Raw genomic sequence first — 15244 nt, 5'->3', positions numbered from 1 at the left:
ATTTACGCCTTACAGCAATTTTAAACATTCGTCAAATTAATTTCGACGAACGAACAACGAAATCTTCGAAACAAAAGAACACCAAAATCCAGAGAACACTCAAGATGGAGAATAAATCGGTACTCGAATTGGATCGATCCTCCTGTATTCCTCGGGTATTTTTCGACCTATCGCGTCCTCATATTGTATTAATTTTCCATAACTAAAACAATCACAATACATACGACTAGATGTATTCCCTCGCTCGTCCATCGTGTTAATTAGAAAGCTAAGTTCCATACAGAACATTTTTTGCCCAAAGATTTTAACCAATCTCTCAAGATTCCCCGACGAACGGCTCAAGAATTCACCCGCTCCGTAGAAAATGAATCGACTCGTTGTTCCTCGTTTACTAGCAAGATCAGGGCAGTTTCACTTCGAACACGTATACCATTATCGCCAACTATGTCCCTCGTTTAACGACGCCGTAAAAGTTTAAGAACAATGCTGGATTTTGACTTTCACGGAGCCGCCAATGGGGAGGGCAGTTGCATGTGCACTCGCGGACACGTACTCGTCGTACAATTTCCTCCCGACGAAAGTAAACACCTGTTCGAAGCAGGGCCAGGAAAGCGCTCGGTTGGTCGTCGATTCCCCCTTCCCAACAATGGAGTGCCGACTTCCCGAGTGCCGCTCTACCGCGCACTTTGCTCGTCCGCGTTTTGTAGTCCTGCTGGCCCGAAAGCGGACAGGTGCGTACGATAGGTTGCTTCGTTGGTCGGGGTGCAGAGCGTGGGGACCGGTGAAAAGCGGGAAAACGGAGGAACGATCGGTTATAAGGATCCACGTAACGTGGGTTCCTTCGAGGGATCGGCGAAAATCGAAGAACGATCGATTGTAGGGACTCGTGAGTTCACGGGGAAAGCGTAAATAAAGTTGCAGTTCGATCCAAGAGGGAAGAGGTGTTCGATGGTGTTCCTCGTGCTCCAAGTTAACTCCGCGATGGAAGCATACGCCACGAAGAAGGGGTTCGCGAAGAAAGGCGGGAAGTGTGCGAAGTTTCCTCGTTGCTGAGCAATGTCGACTATAGTGCACTGTTTCGTGGTCGAGTTGAGTGAACGGTGACGGTTTCGGAGAAATAGTGTCGATACGAAGGACTTGGAGAGACAAGGAGGAACTCGACGCTTGGAGTGCTGGTGCAACGATCATCGAAGGCTTCTTGTGGTAAGTAGAATCGGACGGGTTGTGCTTCGGAACACGAGAGGGTGGTCCAAAGCGAATTATTTTGAACGTGACTCGAACAAGTGGGAATACGTCCTGTAGCTTTGCCGTTAGGGAAGACACTGGTGCTTTTAAAGCAGACATTTCGCGGCTTGCAATTGCGCAACAAAGTGACCAGGCATTTGTACATACCCTGTATACAATTGTACGAAGTGTATATCCTGTATGACTCGAGATAGCGATGCTAAATTGCAGCCCTTGTGAAGGTAGAGTCGAAAAGAGCCACCGATCTCTTTGAAAGCCTGCTTTATTAAGCCTGGTTAAGCCTTTATTGAGCCTGGTTTATCATTGCGCAACAAAGTAACCAGGCTCTGTACTTAATTGATAGAAGTTCCGTAATTTTCATAAACGTTAAGGGAACTTCGTCTAACCAGGTTACAAGTGTCTACAATTTTACGCGTCTCCGAATGCAATTGCGCGGATACAGCGAAGCGTAGACGTACCGAGGTCTGAAGTGCAGATAGACAGTTGTGAATCATCGAGCCGCCTTCTTGAACCACCATCGAATCGGTGGCATCGCGAATCGTGAACAGGGGGGAGGTCTTTACGCCGGTTGCCCATGGCAGTGCGTTTCAGTTTACGGTCTGTGAATTTGAGGAGTATCGTGCCCCACATAACCGCCGTATCCGGCTCGTGTATCCCGTATAAATCGTTTGGTCCTACCAGGGATCCTTTTTCCTCGGATTATTTCCGCTTACTCTCGCACGGCAGTTGCCTTTTTACCGCTTTGTTCCGGCCGATAGAAAATCTAATTGGCAACTTGAACAAGGATACGCCGATTACGGCGATCTCTCGAGGCACAGACCGCCAACTTTTCAGCAACGACTGTCGATTCTTTCAGCGGCCTATCGCTTCCCAGCGATTGTCTTCGACCAGACACCCACGTGATTATCCGGATCTAAATACGGCACGGGACCACGGTCCTAGATCCGTTTCATAATTAGTGGGAACCTAAAATCCGAAACCGTATTCCAGTTCGGAACAATAAGAACGTATGTCCAGGATAGCCAAGTCTGCAATTTGTTGCAACGCTATTTTTAATCTATCGCGCCCCATACTTGGACGAACATAGCGTTCGATGTTTCATCGTGTCAGGACAATCGTGTCGCGGGGTGACTTTTTTTTTTAGAAATTGTGAAAATCCAAAAAACAAATGAAACGATCGTTCCTACCATCTGTTCGTCCGCTGCTTCTTGTAGAAGGATTTCGAAAACGTTCGAATCGGTAAAGGAGATTCTGTTCTCGGACAGGATGGGAAATTTTCTCAATAGAAAAGCCACTTTTACGTTCGCGCTTCAATTCCTGTCGGCCTTCTTTGGTTTCGAACACAAGGATCGGCAAACTATCGCTCTCGCCACCCCCACCCTCGATTCGGATGTCGTTCCACGTATCTAGGTTTCACGTAATAAAGTAGTTTCTTCGCATGCTTTCTAACCACGCGTTATGTTCGCCTGTTGCAGACACAGACGCTCGTTTTTCGACCCGTCACTCGATGATCCAACGTCCATCCGACAAATGTTTGCTCTTGCTTTTGTTGCCCGAGACCCGTGCTGTTGTCACGCCATCCGTGAATAACAACCCGTAGTCAACGACACCCCCGTGTCGCGAGAATTTCCAACGATTTTCATTTTCAGAGGCTACGATTTTTCGCGATGCCAACGTCCAGGAAAGAGAAAATATCGAAATTTTCAAAACTCTCAACGTCTCGGTTAAAGAATTTCAAGATACGAATTCACTCCAAGACCGTAGGAGTGTAAAAATGTGAGAAAATAGTATATCTTGAGATACGAATTTATTTCAAAATTGTAGAGTGTCATACGCACCTGTATCTCGACAGTTGGAGTCACCCTACATAATACAGTGACTGCAACATCGACACTACCATGTACAGCAGAATGGTGTTCTTTAAACCAGTATTGCAACAATGTCGTTGCATACCAACGACTCGTTACACCTGTTTCCAGTTGTAACCTATCGTTTCGGTTATCGTGTTCAATTATTGCTAAACAATAATCGCGCGTAATCTTTAATCGTGGATTTTTCCATCAATTTTGCAGATGCATCTACCGGTGCTCGAACCGGTGAAGGATGTCCTTGGATCGCCATGAGACACAACATTCTGAGGATCCTGCCAATCCTGTGCTGCACGCTGCGTTTACACAGTGGCCAATGTGGGTCTTTCGAGCTTTCTCACGCCACCTGTGCACCTCCTGTGCCCCCTACTTCCACTTTTCGTCCCTTCTGTTCCCTAGTTTGTCCCCTTACACGGCCCCCTCTCTGTTCGTTGTCCCTCTATCCACTTTGGTCGCGACCTTAATCGCCCCCTTCTTCCGCTTCGTCACACGGTTGATCGCGTGCGAACGGTTACGCACAAGGATCATGGTTGCAACGAAAGAGGAGTCCGTATCGGACACGGTGTACGAAACGGTTCCTGGACGGTTTCCTGGCCTTTCTGATTCCCTTCGATGCTCCTCGCGACACTTGCAATCGCAGACAACGATCGAATAACGTAGAAAGTCGCGGCCGTTGCGAAAATCGTGATACACGAGGCACCCGACGTCCTCTTTCCTTTCTTAACGCTCAAGGGACACACGTGGAAATTACTGGCCGTTTCGTGCACGCGACAATTGGGTCGTATTAAACGAGAAGGAATGGATGGAGTTCGCGATACTTTCGAATCTGCACTTGGTTGCACACTCGACCCTTACCGATTCGAGGTTTCTTCTTTTTGCTACGAGCGATTATTAAATCCAATTAAGGTAATTGTACCGATGGTTGACCATTTAGGAGAACATTGTTGGGTAAAACTTATACGGTACGTACGAAAGGGGACATCGTATGGAAAAAATAATTTGCCTGCTACCTTTCAAAATATTATATTGGTCTACTTTTGATATGGTTATCGACTTGAAAATTGTTGAAAATTTATATTCTATACTTTTGATCGATTTCTCGCGTAGAATACATTGCTTTTTGTACCACTAGTCGGGACACTTTGTAGCATTAGATATGTTTCGGTAAGGTTTGTAGATACCAAAGCTGTCCAATAATGTTTTTCTGCTACGGATACGTCTGCTGGGTTTGTTACCTTCATCCTTATCTGGAAGTACCAACTAGTGTTACATGGTCAGTTACTGGTACTTTTACCTTATATAGTAATTTCGCGCAGCAAACGAAAATTCTCAAGCATTTAATAGCCGGTCTTTTAAGGGGTAATTGAAGAAACTCGGTTAATTGGTCTCCTCGCGCGACCATTGTTCGTTCATGCAGTAACTATTGCAGTTCTTATCTTGCTACACGGTTGCGTCCGGCATCGTTCGTCAGACACGTGTCTTTATTTTAATACACGACGTTTTACAATTCGTGTTACTTTTTACAATTTTTCGTTTCATCGAGAACGTTGATACAGTTGCTCGCGTGACCAGTATTTTTCATTTACATAATAATTAACCGTTATCTCGTTATGCCGGAAGAACGGTTGTCGTTAAGATAACACTTAAACGGGCGTTTACTTCTTCGCTGTGTAGAACCGTGTGAATCCGCGTTACTTCATCTTGTCTCGTTGACGTATTAATAGAGTGCACGAAACGGATGTGTAATTGGAGAAGACAATTCATTTATCATCGATATTTCAAACGTTCAAATATTCTTTAATCGAAGACGAAGCTTCTGAGTGACAATACAATCGATCTTAACCTCGTTGCGACAATTCGATCCCCGAGTTTCGGGTCGTCGTAACGAGGAACAACAATGTCGAGCTCGTTGCGAAATTTCGACCTCCGAGGTTTGTCGTCCCGAGAAGACGAACAAATTAACGATTAGGATTATAAATTTAGAGAAGACAATGGAAACAAAGAACGATCGTATCGAGCCACTGGAATGATTCGAAGTGCGATATAGTGGTGAAATTTAACGCTCGAATTTCGTTCGTTATTTGTAATAGATTGGAAAATTCAAAGGTTCGAATGACCTCGGTTCCACCAACCGTGACAAACCGCTACCGATAGTAACCATCGAATATAAAAACAGTTCGAAGTCAGAGGAACGTGTAAATTCCTTTTAATTGGCATTAATACTATCGTTTTCTTCTGGAAAAGTCTTCGACTGCGGTGAAAAAAGATTACGAAAGGCAACGCCGGAACGTTGTTGCATCGTTGATATACGCCGTGAGCTGGCGGTGGGCGGAACTCCGCTCCAAGAGAGCGCGGACGTCTAACCCTCGTGCACGCGCTCCTGTTAAATAACGTCTACGTGTGCACTTTTTAGTGGACACGTAGAGATTCGTTCGTAACGTTTGTGTGAATCTAGATTTTTTCTTTTTTTTAATCTGCGAACGTATACGCTCGTGCTCCGTCGGTCATTAAAATGTAGGTTTCTACTGTGTCAAAGGTGGAGGTTACGAGACCTCGAACAGGAACGAATTTTTATCGCGATTCGTTCGTATTTAAACTCCGAGCGGTTTCACGAATGAGGAAGCTGAAATAAATCGTGTAATAGATTATCGATCGGAAGAATTGTTCGTCGTCGATGTTGCGTACGTGGATGAATATTGAGTTTATGGTGAAACCCTTAATAAATGCATGGGTTCGAAATTAAAAAATTATTTTACTCGTTATAATTGTATTGCCCGGTATCGACTGTGAGATAAATTGAAATTGATAAAGTATGTCGTGGACAAGTACACATTGCTAGTATCTAGTGAAAGAATGTAAAATATTTGGAAACAGTTCACTCGATGCTCGACCGTAAAGATTAGATCGCTATTGAATCATCTGTAAGTTGCATACGCGGGAGAAAGAAATGAATTTGACAAATTATCGAGGTGTAGTTGGTGCTTGTTCAATCGTCCGTTGTTCCGAACCGATAATTGAATTAATTTCGTGGATGAGGAGAAGTCACAAACGATACTGTTAGCTCGCGAAAAATAACGGATATTAAGAGCTCCGATGCACAACGAATTAAAAGCAACGATCGCTTAATATCAAGCGACTTGACTTGAGAACAACTCCAATACGAAACGTTCTTTCTTGTAACGCTTGCAATCATACATGTCAAGATTCCAGTGACAACTTTGCTATATGAACTTTCACGGTTTTCTAAACACTTTAGAGTCTCTTGGCCTTCTAACAGAGATACATATGTGTTCGAATAATAAAACAATCACTCTTTCGATATTAAACTTCATTTACTCGAATGAGTAAGAGAATCTATAGTTTATTTAAACATCTTAGATGAGAAACTATTTACTTCGAAAGGCACTTTGTTAGAACACACAATATATTATACTAATATAAATTAATTTTCTTAATGCAACAGATAACTTGAAACTAGTAAATCGCCGATTTTGAGTAACTGCGAATATATGGAAATTATATTTGAAAATTATACGGATTTATCTCGAAATGAGTTCGACCTTTTTATGGTGTCTCCCTCCAGGAAGACAAATAATAACGAACCGGTTTTTAAAATCTCCGGAAACCCCAAAACCGCATACCTCGTACGAATACAATACCTCGAACCAAATCTTTGAAAGAGGATCGCTCGCGACTGGAGGAAGCGAACGAAATAAAAATCGCCATTCCTGTTATCACTTCCGGCCTCCGAATGTCTTCCCCCTTTCAAATCCAACACTTACCCACGGTACCTTCAATTTTTTAAAGCTTCGAAAATGAGAATCCCGTTAAAAATAATTTTAATCTCTTTCCATATTAATATATACTATTTATAATTTATTCTTTGCTCAACTGCTTTTTACGATTGGTTCTTTGCTCAATTTTTACTTAGATTGCGAAAATAATTGTCCAAAAGTAAATTATGAAATTGATTCCAGAGTGGAGGCTTTTTCTATCGCTGATCAATTTAACAGCGGTGGAAAACCACTGTCAAATAGGTGGAAAGCAAACCTATTTTCAATAGGTGGAAAACGAAAGTGAATCGTTAAAAATTTGTTCCGTATAGTGATCCGTGACGCGCGATGTTTCTTGGAGAACGGTGCCACCGCTGCGCATCTCTTCGTCAGCGAAGATCTGCCGGTCGGTGACACCGTGGGTGTCCTGGGAGTTCTAGGAGATCCTGGACCACAAGGGGACATCGAGCTCAGACTCCAGGAAATCGACAGTCCCGTGACGTTCGCGGCCTACTCGAAGAACTTGACGCTGATCAGGCCCCTCGACAAGGAAGGCGTCGATGGACCGGCCAGTGTCTACGTGAACGTTATCTGCGAGAGGAAACATACCTTGGATCCTGTAAGTTCGACTATTCCCAATACCCCATCTCTCTACATTCTTTACCATTTTCTTTGAAATGACGAATCAAAGAACAATACAAATACAAAAATCACGTTTTGAGATATTTAAGAAAGATTTTTTGCACTCGTCAACCCTCCCACTACTACAGGGAAGATACTTTGTACTCACGTGTACATACTTTGTGTATCCATTGGTGAATGTGTTGAGCTTCAACGTAGAAAAAAAGAGAACGTTATATATTTATGTTCAGAATGGTATTCGCTTTGGTAACTCTTGCCTCAAAAAATACCTTGATCGTGCGAGGATTAAACTCGAGGGACTACCTGAAACTAGGGTACAAGATACTTTTTTTGTACCGTGATCTTGCACAGTTCTGAACATTTTGAACATAGTAGCGAAAATATTCGTTTCAATTATTTTGTATCTGTCGCAAGGGATTCGTGATACCAGTGAATATTCGCGTGACCGACGCGAACGACAACGCTCCGCAATTTGTGAACGCGCCTTACGTGCTCAACATCTCGGAGGTGAGAATGCATGTTTGCCCTGATTGTTTCAAAAAAATTGGAGCAATAAGTCTGACTAAACATGGATCCAAATATCATTAGTTTCGGAGTTATACTATAAAACGAGCCTACAACATCGTAAAAGACTTTATTGAGTGTCTGTTTAAAACTTAACGAGTAAGTCATTAGGTTAAGCAAAGTAAATAGTACGCACTAGTCGTACGTAGTTGTAGATAACCGATGTCACTCGACAATACTAACGAATGAACTTTGTCCATGTAGTATTCTAGCGTCTGTATACGTGTAGCTGTACCGTTTTACATTCTTTAAATAATAGTTCTTAATTAGTCTAAAACCATTTAAGAACATCTTTTAAATCCGAAACTAATGATACCTGGACTCACATCGATTGTATCTGTTTACTCGTTTCGATGAGTACTACACGTTATAGTTGATCCTAACTTTTTGAAACATTCTGTATGTTTTACGTAGATATCACACTATCGTCACATACTATAGGTAGTTTTACAACGAAGATCGTGTTTCTTTCTTGATTCAGGTCACAGTGGTCGGTACAAGGGTACTCCAAGGAGTACGGGCTGTAGATGCTGATCAGCCAGGACCTTTTTCTACTGTTCAATATGCCGTATTGCCAGGACCACATTCGGTAATTTTATATTTTATAGCTGTCTGTGAAATATTCTACGATTCTTAGAATTTACTTCCAAATATTAAGTCGCTGCATAAATTCTATCAACCGTTACCCAGAGCTCAAAGAAGACTTGAATGAGATCTTTCGACCGAAAGTAAGCTCACAAAATTCACAGACACATTCTGCACCCAAACGATAAGAAAATAAGTCCTAATTAAATACAGATTTCGAATTATTCCACGCTTATTGGGACTTTCTCTTAGTTCTCGTACCAAGATTACATTTGTCAATTTTTTGACATTCCTTTCGAATCACCTTGTACATTAAAAATTTCCTTTACGCGCAGGACTATTTCGTGTTCGTGAACGCTTTGGAGGGTACTCTGGTTCTGAGGAAACCATTGGATTACGAATCTCTCGCTAATTTCTCCGTCAATATCCGAGCTCAGGTAAATCATCAGAATGTCCACGATATGTGTTCAAACCGTAATGTAAAAAGTAGAAATATCCGATAATTTGTCATGTGTGTGTTTTTCATTTTCAGGATCAAGGCAATCCACCAAAATCGTCAACCACCACCCTTCACGTGAACGTCATCGACGCCGATGATCAAAATCCCGCCTTCCAGAGCGACCAATACAAAATCGTCATCCCTCGACACACAAAAACGGTATAATTCAAAATTCCTCTCGATATCTTCGTGTTCAAGAAGCTAGAGTATACAATGTTTCTGTTTTCAGAGGAGGATATTGAAAGTGGATCCAGCCTCGATAAAGGCTCTGGATCAGGATGTAGGGATCAATGCTCCGGTTAAATACACAATTCAGGGTGGAATCCTGCCATTCCTCACACTGAACCCTGAAACTGCCGAGGTCGCCATAACGCGTCCGCTTTACGAGCATGAACTTTTATCTCCAGCGACAATTGTTGTAAAGGTAAGCCATATATGCATAAATAGAAAGTCTAAAATTTCAACATGTACGGGGAAACAAACCTAGAGATCGTACGGCGAAAGGTTCGGATGAATAACACGACTGGTTTTTTAACAATAGAATCGCAAACGTGAAATTTATATAAAGGTTTGGGTGATTTAAATGCATGGCAATAGAACCATTATCGAGTTCAGAGTGTGAAAGGCAATGAAGGGTCGAAAGTCTTCGAATGTTAAATATGTAATATTTCGCACGAGTAAATAATTGACCTTGATCCACAGGCTACGCAGGTGGACAACCCAGATAAATATGCACTTTCGACGATAGTCGTTTCGCGAGAAAGCGACTGGAACGTGGAACCTACCGCAGGTAAGCAATTAACCGTTTCGTTTGATCGATTCCAACCACTTTAAAACCACTCTAATCGATCAAAACGGTGCAAATTAGGTGGAAGATTGCCCGTGAAATTCATACGACGGGACCACCAGACAAGCATTCCAGAAAACACACCGCCAGGAAGCGTTGTATTAACGACAGGTGTTAACAAAGTGGATTCCGTGAGTTCGAATAAATAATGAAACTTTGTTGAGCAAACTCTCGTATAAATCAATCATTCTATTTTTAGAATTTAAGGTTCTGGCTTGTTGGAGCGATCGAGGATCTAGAGAGGTTCTCCATCACCAATTCGGGTGAACTGATCTTGAAGGGCACTTTGGATTACGAAAGAAGGATCCAGCACAGCTTCTTGGTCCATGTCACTGATGGTCATCATGTACGTTTAATTGTTGGAATAGGCTGGCTGGATCAGGAGTGACCCATACTACCATAGATCCAAATATATCTAATTTTCCCTCGTAAATACCACCTACTAGATAGTATTTACCATTTCTTTGTACAATGATATTTACATATATAATCGAAACAATTGTCACGTGTACACAACAAAACACAGCTATCGCGGAAGTTAAAAATATACAAAATTAGTCAGTAAATTGTTACAAATTCAGGAACGGTAAAATTCAACTTGCATTGACAATCGAGTCACGATTCTATTACGATTCAATCGTTGTGTTTCGGTCCGTGAACAGAATATCTCTTCGTATGCATCGCGTAATTAGAATCGAATTAAAACAATATTACCGAATTGCTAAATATCGTGCTGTGAGAGTTTCGTTGAAATATATTAAAATGAGAACGATGTTCCCAGAACGACACGTCGCGGGTGAATGTCTCCGTCGAGGATGTAAACGAATGGGAACCCCGATTTCGACATCCCAGATACGAATTTCACGCTGCAACCTTGAAAGAGGGATCCATTGTTGGTAAGCAACTTTCACCTGTACAGTTTTCATCGATGAATTTGTACACGTATCCGTGATGACGAAATTTTCAGGAAAATTAGAAGCTGCCGACGGAGATAGGGACGACAAGGTCAGTTTGTCCCTCAGAGGTCCAGATGCAAGGTAATTGCAAATCTACTAAATACAGGGTGTCCCAGGAGGAAACTGGATAACTTTATCAGTACAAATAGGTCATTCTGAGTCAAAAAGGTTATATACACTATAGGTTTTAGTCCACTCGTTTTTTATTTATTTCAAAAAATATATTCTGCGAAGTATTAAAGATCGTGACCACTTTATTCTATTAATTTCATTTCTGATATCGTCACTTGTAACAATCTATCGCTCGTCCTTGATTCGCATTTTACGCGAGACTCGAGTAAAGTAAACAACTATTATCTGGAAAATGAATCGATTAAGAACTCTTAGTGTATACGATGTTGTTGATTCAGAATTTTTCGATTTCTTCCTAGGTCACCTTGTATGTTAAATACTATTAACTAGAATTTTTAAATGTACAATTGTGACAGGTCCTTCGAAATACGTGAAAATGGAGAACTGATTCTCAGAACATCGACGACTATAAATGGCTCTTTGGCTCGGTTGGTGGCTGTAGCCTCCGATTCAGGTCGTCCTCCTAGGTATGTATATACTGGCTTTTCAAAAAGTTGGCCTCAAATATCATTCGTTTCGAACTTATAAGACATTTTCAACTACGAGCCAATAATTTATAATTCACTGATAATAATATCCTATAAATCCGAAACTAATGATAGTTGAACGCATGTTGATTCAGATTCTTTTGCTTTTTTCGATAAGTGCTCCTGAATTTTGCCCAACCTTCTAGGACACCTTGGATAAAGTGGTCCACCATAAACAAACCACTATTTTAAATAATAGAAAAAAGTATTGCTTACTTCAAATTACCGCTCGATAGAATTCCTGGCTAATTTTTTTTTGTTAAAGATCCAGCATGATCCCAGTGATCGTGCACATACCCAATAGTGGCTCCCTACCCATCGCTGCTAGAGCTGCACCTGCTTGGTTAGGCAGTAGCGTCCTGTTGGTTGCAGTCTTCGGTGCTGTCTTGGGTCTCCTTGGAGTCATTATACTTGTGTTAATTTTGTACATATATAAACAGTAAGTAAAGTCGATAATTCGAAAAGTCTCATTTTTCCTTCAACAATGATCCTCCCTTTGCATCGAATCTATTGGCTCTTTGTCACCTTAAGAGCCGCGACGTCACGAGTGAAACGTTTCTTTAAATTTAGAAAAATCGAATCGAAATTTCACTCAATCTATCAAAAAAACCTACAAATCTGGAAAATCGAGAGAATTTTTTATCAAGTTTCTCCTCTTGACTAGTCGACAAGTTTATGTCCTACATATTAGAATTCAGATCTCCGATCTAAGAAATCTTCAAGATTCAGAGTGTAACGTTAAAAATACATTTTCGAATCGAATTGAATCCTTTCGAATTTACATTCGTTTTTTCGAAACGAAAGGTATCTGTCCAGAAGTTATTCGAAATTCTTTCTCACGTGTTACAGTAAGAGACCGAAAACCAGCGGCTCCGTAAGTTCCGTGGGAACTGGCTATCGCGAAAAATCACCGGTTCCTTCTGCTTTGAGCCCGACTCCTCAGGTACTCGGGGCGAACATGCTTCAAGACACCCTGGATGCACCGTGCAGAGGTAATCGCTCCGAGGGTACGCACAGCATCGACGAAAACGACGAAGAAGCTGACGGTGGTAACGATCCAAACGAGGACGATTGCATCGACCAAGAGATCGTCGACGATAGCAACCATAACGAAATGAGGGAAACGAATAATGACGGCAGTGACATCGAGAACCCTGTTTTTGGGACGAGGAACTCCTACAGTGCCACGATTAAAAGTAATTTTTGTGTAACTTTTACGGGGATACAGTTATCAAAGATTTTTAATTTCGTTAGTTATTCAATTTTTCGGTTATTAGAGATCGGTTATTTGAAGTACTAAAAATAATACGAAGGATTTGTACACTCTTACCGATGTTTAAAAGCTTTAACATAACTACGTAAGTCGAACATTTGGAGTATTGTTGTATCGATAGATCCAGCGTTGGTAGAATTTTGTTTAATTTGATTAAAAATGAAGTAATTTGGAAAATGGAATGATACTTGAAAGTTCTATCCACGTAAAAAGTTGAATATTTAGAGGAAGAATTGGTCTATTACGTAACTTAAGAAAGGTATTACTGTGTCGATAAATGTTGATTTGTATAAATTAGGTCTATCATCGGCCAGGCAAGTGCCTCTCTACGCAAGGCACAAAATAGCCCCGGCTCCAAATCCGCCAGGTTTATCCGCGACGTCGAACATACCCAACATCGGCGGCTTGGTCCAGAACATGAACGACTTAAGCGCGAAGACCAATGCGAACGCAGGTTCTCGCGAGTCTTCCAATTACTCCGCGGATCTTCCAGACTCTTTGATGCCTGCCTGGCCCGCTTGCTCCGTTTCTCAGAGAGTTAAGAAACTGTCCTGGGACGATGACGATAGGGTAACTGCACACAAAACGAAAATTTGCTAATTATAAAAATAATGATAATTGATTATAAAAATAATGGTGGTTAGTTATGAAAACAATGATAATTAATTATAAGAATGATAATTAATTATACAAATAAAGATGATTAATCATAAAAATGATAATTAATTTTAAAAATAGTGATAATCGATTATAAAAATAATGATAATTGTAAAAATAATATTTTATACACGTATCGCTCCAGTTCGTGAGCACTAATCGCGATCAATTTAGCACCCGACCGGAACCGTGATGTCCTACTTTAAACTTTATGTAAGCTAGGCAAAGAAACTTTAGCGACACTTTGATTTTGAGGTACAATTATGCAAAAATGATCGTACAATCGTTGAAACTGAATCGTCGAGACTCATAGGAGATCGAAATCTAGATAAATTAAAACGAGTGAAAATTTCGATGCTATTTACAATACCATTTAATACTCTCCGTGCAAAATACGAATCGGGCGTGTTACGTTCAAGTGTGTTTCTTTAAATCGTGCAGCTTTTGTAAGTAATATTTTCACGTATCGATTGAAATAACGTAGATATTCGGGTAGAGTTCCGACTGTACGTTACGTGCGTGACTAAGACGTAATATAAATTCCGTTTCACGTTAATGTTTTATTTATCGAAGTGAATTCCCCTTGAGGAAGTATCCTTTATCTTCCAGACGGTGGACAGCGTCGAAGTGGCAGCGGAAACGAGATCCAGAAACAGCCAATCGGGGACCGAACGACTCAATCTCACCGTGTACTTTTAATTGCGCGGGAAACGAAAGACTGAAGAACTCGATATTACCGTTCCGTCGTCGTAACCGCGAATCAACGATGGTTCTACGAACAATTCACATCCATTTGTCATTGCCAGATTTTAAATAAATCCGAACACGATGTACATAAAAAGTGTATAGTTGACTGTATAATCAGCCCGATTCGTATCGGGCACGGTGCATAGTTTTGTTTTTAGACGATAGTTGTGTTTCATTAAAGACGCGCAAAGAATCAAAAATGTCTGAAGCGATGTTTCACTTCCTTCGATTCGCGTTCACCGGAGCGATGAAACCCAGAGTGAATATTTTCGCAGATTCGAGAACGGAGACGAAAATTTTGGTCGGCGAACCGTGATCGGTGACCACGCCTCCGGTCGAGAAGATCCAGTTTCGTCTCACTGGAGAGAACCGTGTCAGTAGGACGATCTTTGAGGAATGCCGTGATACTTGTCCATTCTGCTCCAAGGTGTACCGAAACTATTAACGACTCGCCAAACACGAAGTTTATTAAGAATTAAACACGACTCGAACGTCAACGAACCGGTGAATTTTCTGACACCGAGAGGAGGATGTTAAAAGATGAACATCTGAAAGATTAAAAATTCATGGATTTTCAAAAATGTCTCCCGAGGAACGAAAAATGTCCTTGTCACTCCGAAGTCCGTGTGAATGGAATCGAAATCACCTAAGTGTTACGTTTAATTTTCCTCTTTTCCGTATATTGAACCACCTCCGGAGCAATTAATAAAAAATTAAAATTTGAATCGAGAGAAGTTTGAAATGGAACAAAAGTATTATAAAATCGTTACGCGAGAATCACCCTTGTATCTACGATAGAAAAAAGATCGTAATTGTTCCAATTAGTGTAAAACTAATACTTTCATTTTTTGCACAATTTATAATTACTTCGTATCTATATATGTACGTACAATGTCCTTAACCCATATGCATCCAAAAGTGGAATTTTA

At 41.2% G+C, this 15244-nt stretch overlaps 1 protein-coding gene across 1 annotated transcript; it reads left to right on the top strand.

Moving 5' to 3' along the window:
- Positions 1–333: 333 nt before the first annotated feature.
- Cad96cb (protocadherin Fat 4-like Cad96Ca) lies at positions 334–14509 on the top strand. Its single transcript, XM_076316046.1, has 18 exons — positions 334–1203; positions 3318–3431; positions 7219–7505; positions 7943–8035; positions 8574–8681; positions 9013–9114; positions 9210–9335; positions 9406–9600; positions 9879–9966; positions 10045–10154; positions 10223–10369; positions 10805–10919; positions 10991–11060; positions 11468–11578; positions 11904–12077; positions 12488–12834; positions 13210–13481; positions 14178–14509. The coding sequence occupies exons 2-18, from the start codon at positions 3365–3367 to the stop codon at positions 14265–14267; spliced, it is 2502 nt and encodes an 833-aa protein (XP_076172161.1). The 5' UTR covers positions 334–1203; positions 3318–3364; the 3' UTR covers positions 14268–14509.
- The last annotated feature ends 735 nt before the right edge of the window (positions 14510–15244 follow it).

The sequence above is a fragment of the Ptiloglossa arizonensis genome, chromosome 7, assembly GCF_051014685.1.
Source record: "Ptiloglossa arizonensis isolate GNS036 chromosome 7, iyPtiAriz1_principal, whole genome shotgun sequence".
Lineage (NCBI taxonomy): Eukaryota > Metazoa > Arthropoda > Insecta > Hymenoptera > Colletidae > Ptiloglossa > Ptiloglossa arizonensis.
The sequence above is the reverse complement of the archived record's forward strand: the minus strand, read 5'-3'. Positions and strand labels throughout refer to the sequence as shown.

Excerpts from the sequence above, each read along its gene's own strand:
- Cad96cb (XM_076316046.1), top strand. The coding sequence starts at position 3,365 with ATGAGACACAACATTCTGAGGATCCTGCCAATCCTGTGCTGCACGCTG. Across the intron at positions 7,506-7,942 it reads GGAAACATACCTTGGATCCT|GGATTCGTGATACCAGTGAA; the intron begins GTAAGTTCGACT and ends ATCTGTCGCAAG. Across the intron at positions 10,155-10,222 it reads GTGTTAACAAAGTGGATTCC|AATTTAAGGTTCTGGCTTGT; the intron begins GTGAGTTCGAAT and ends TTCTATTTTTAG.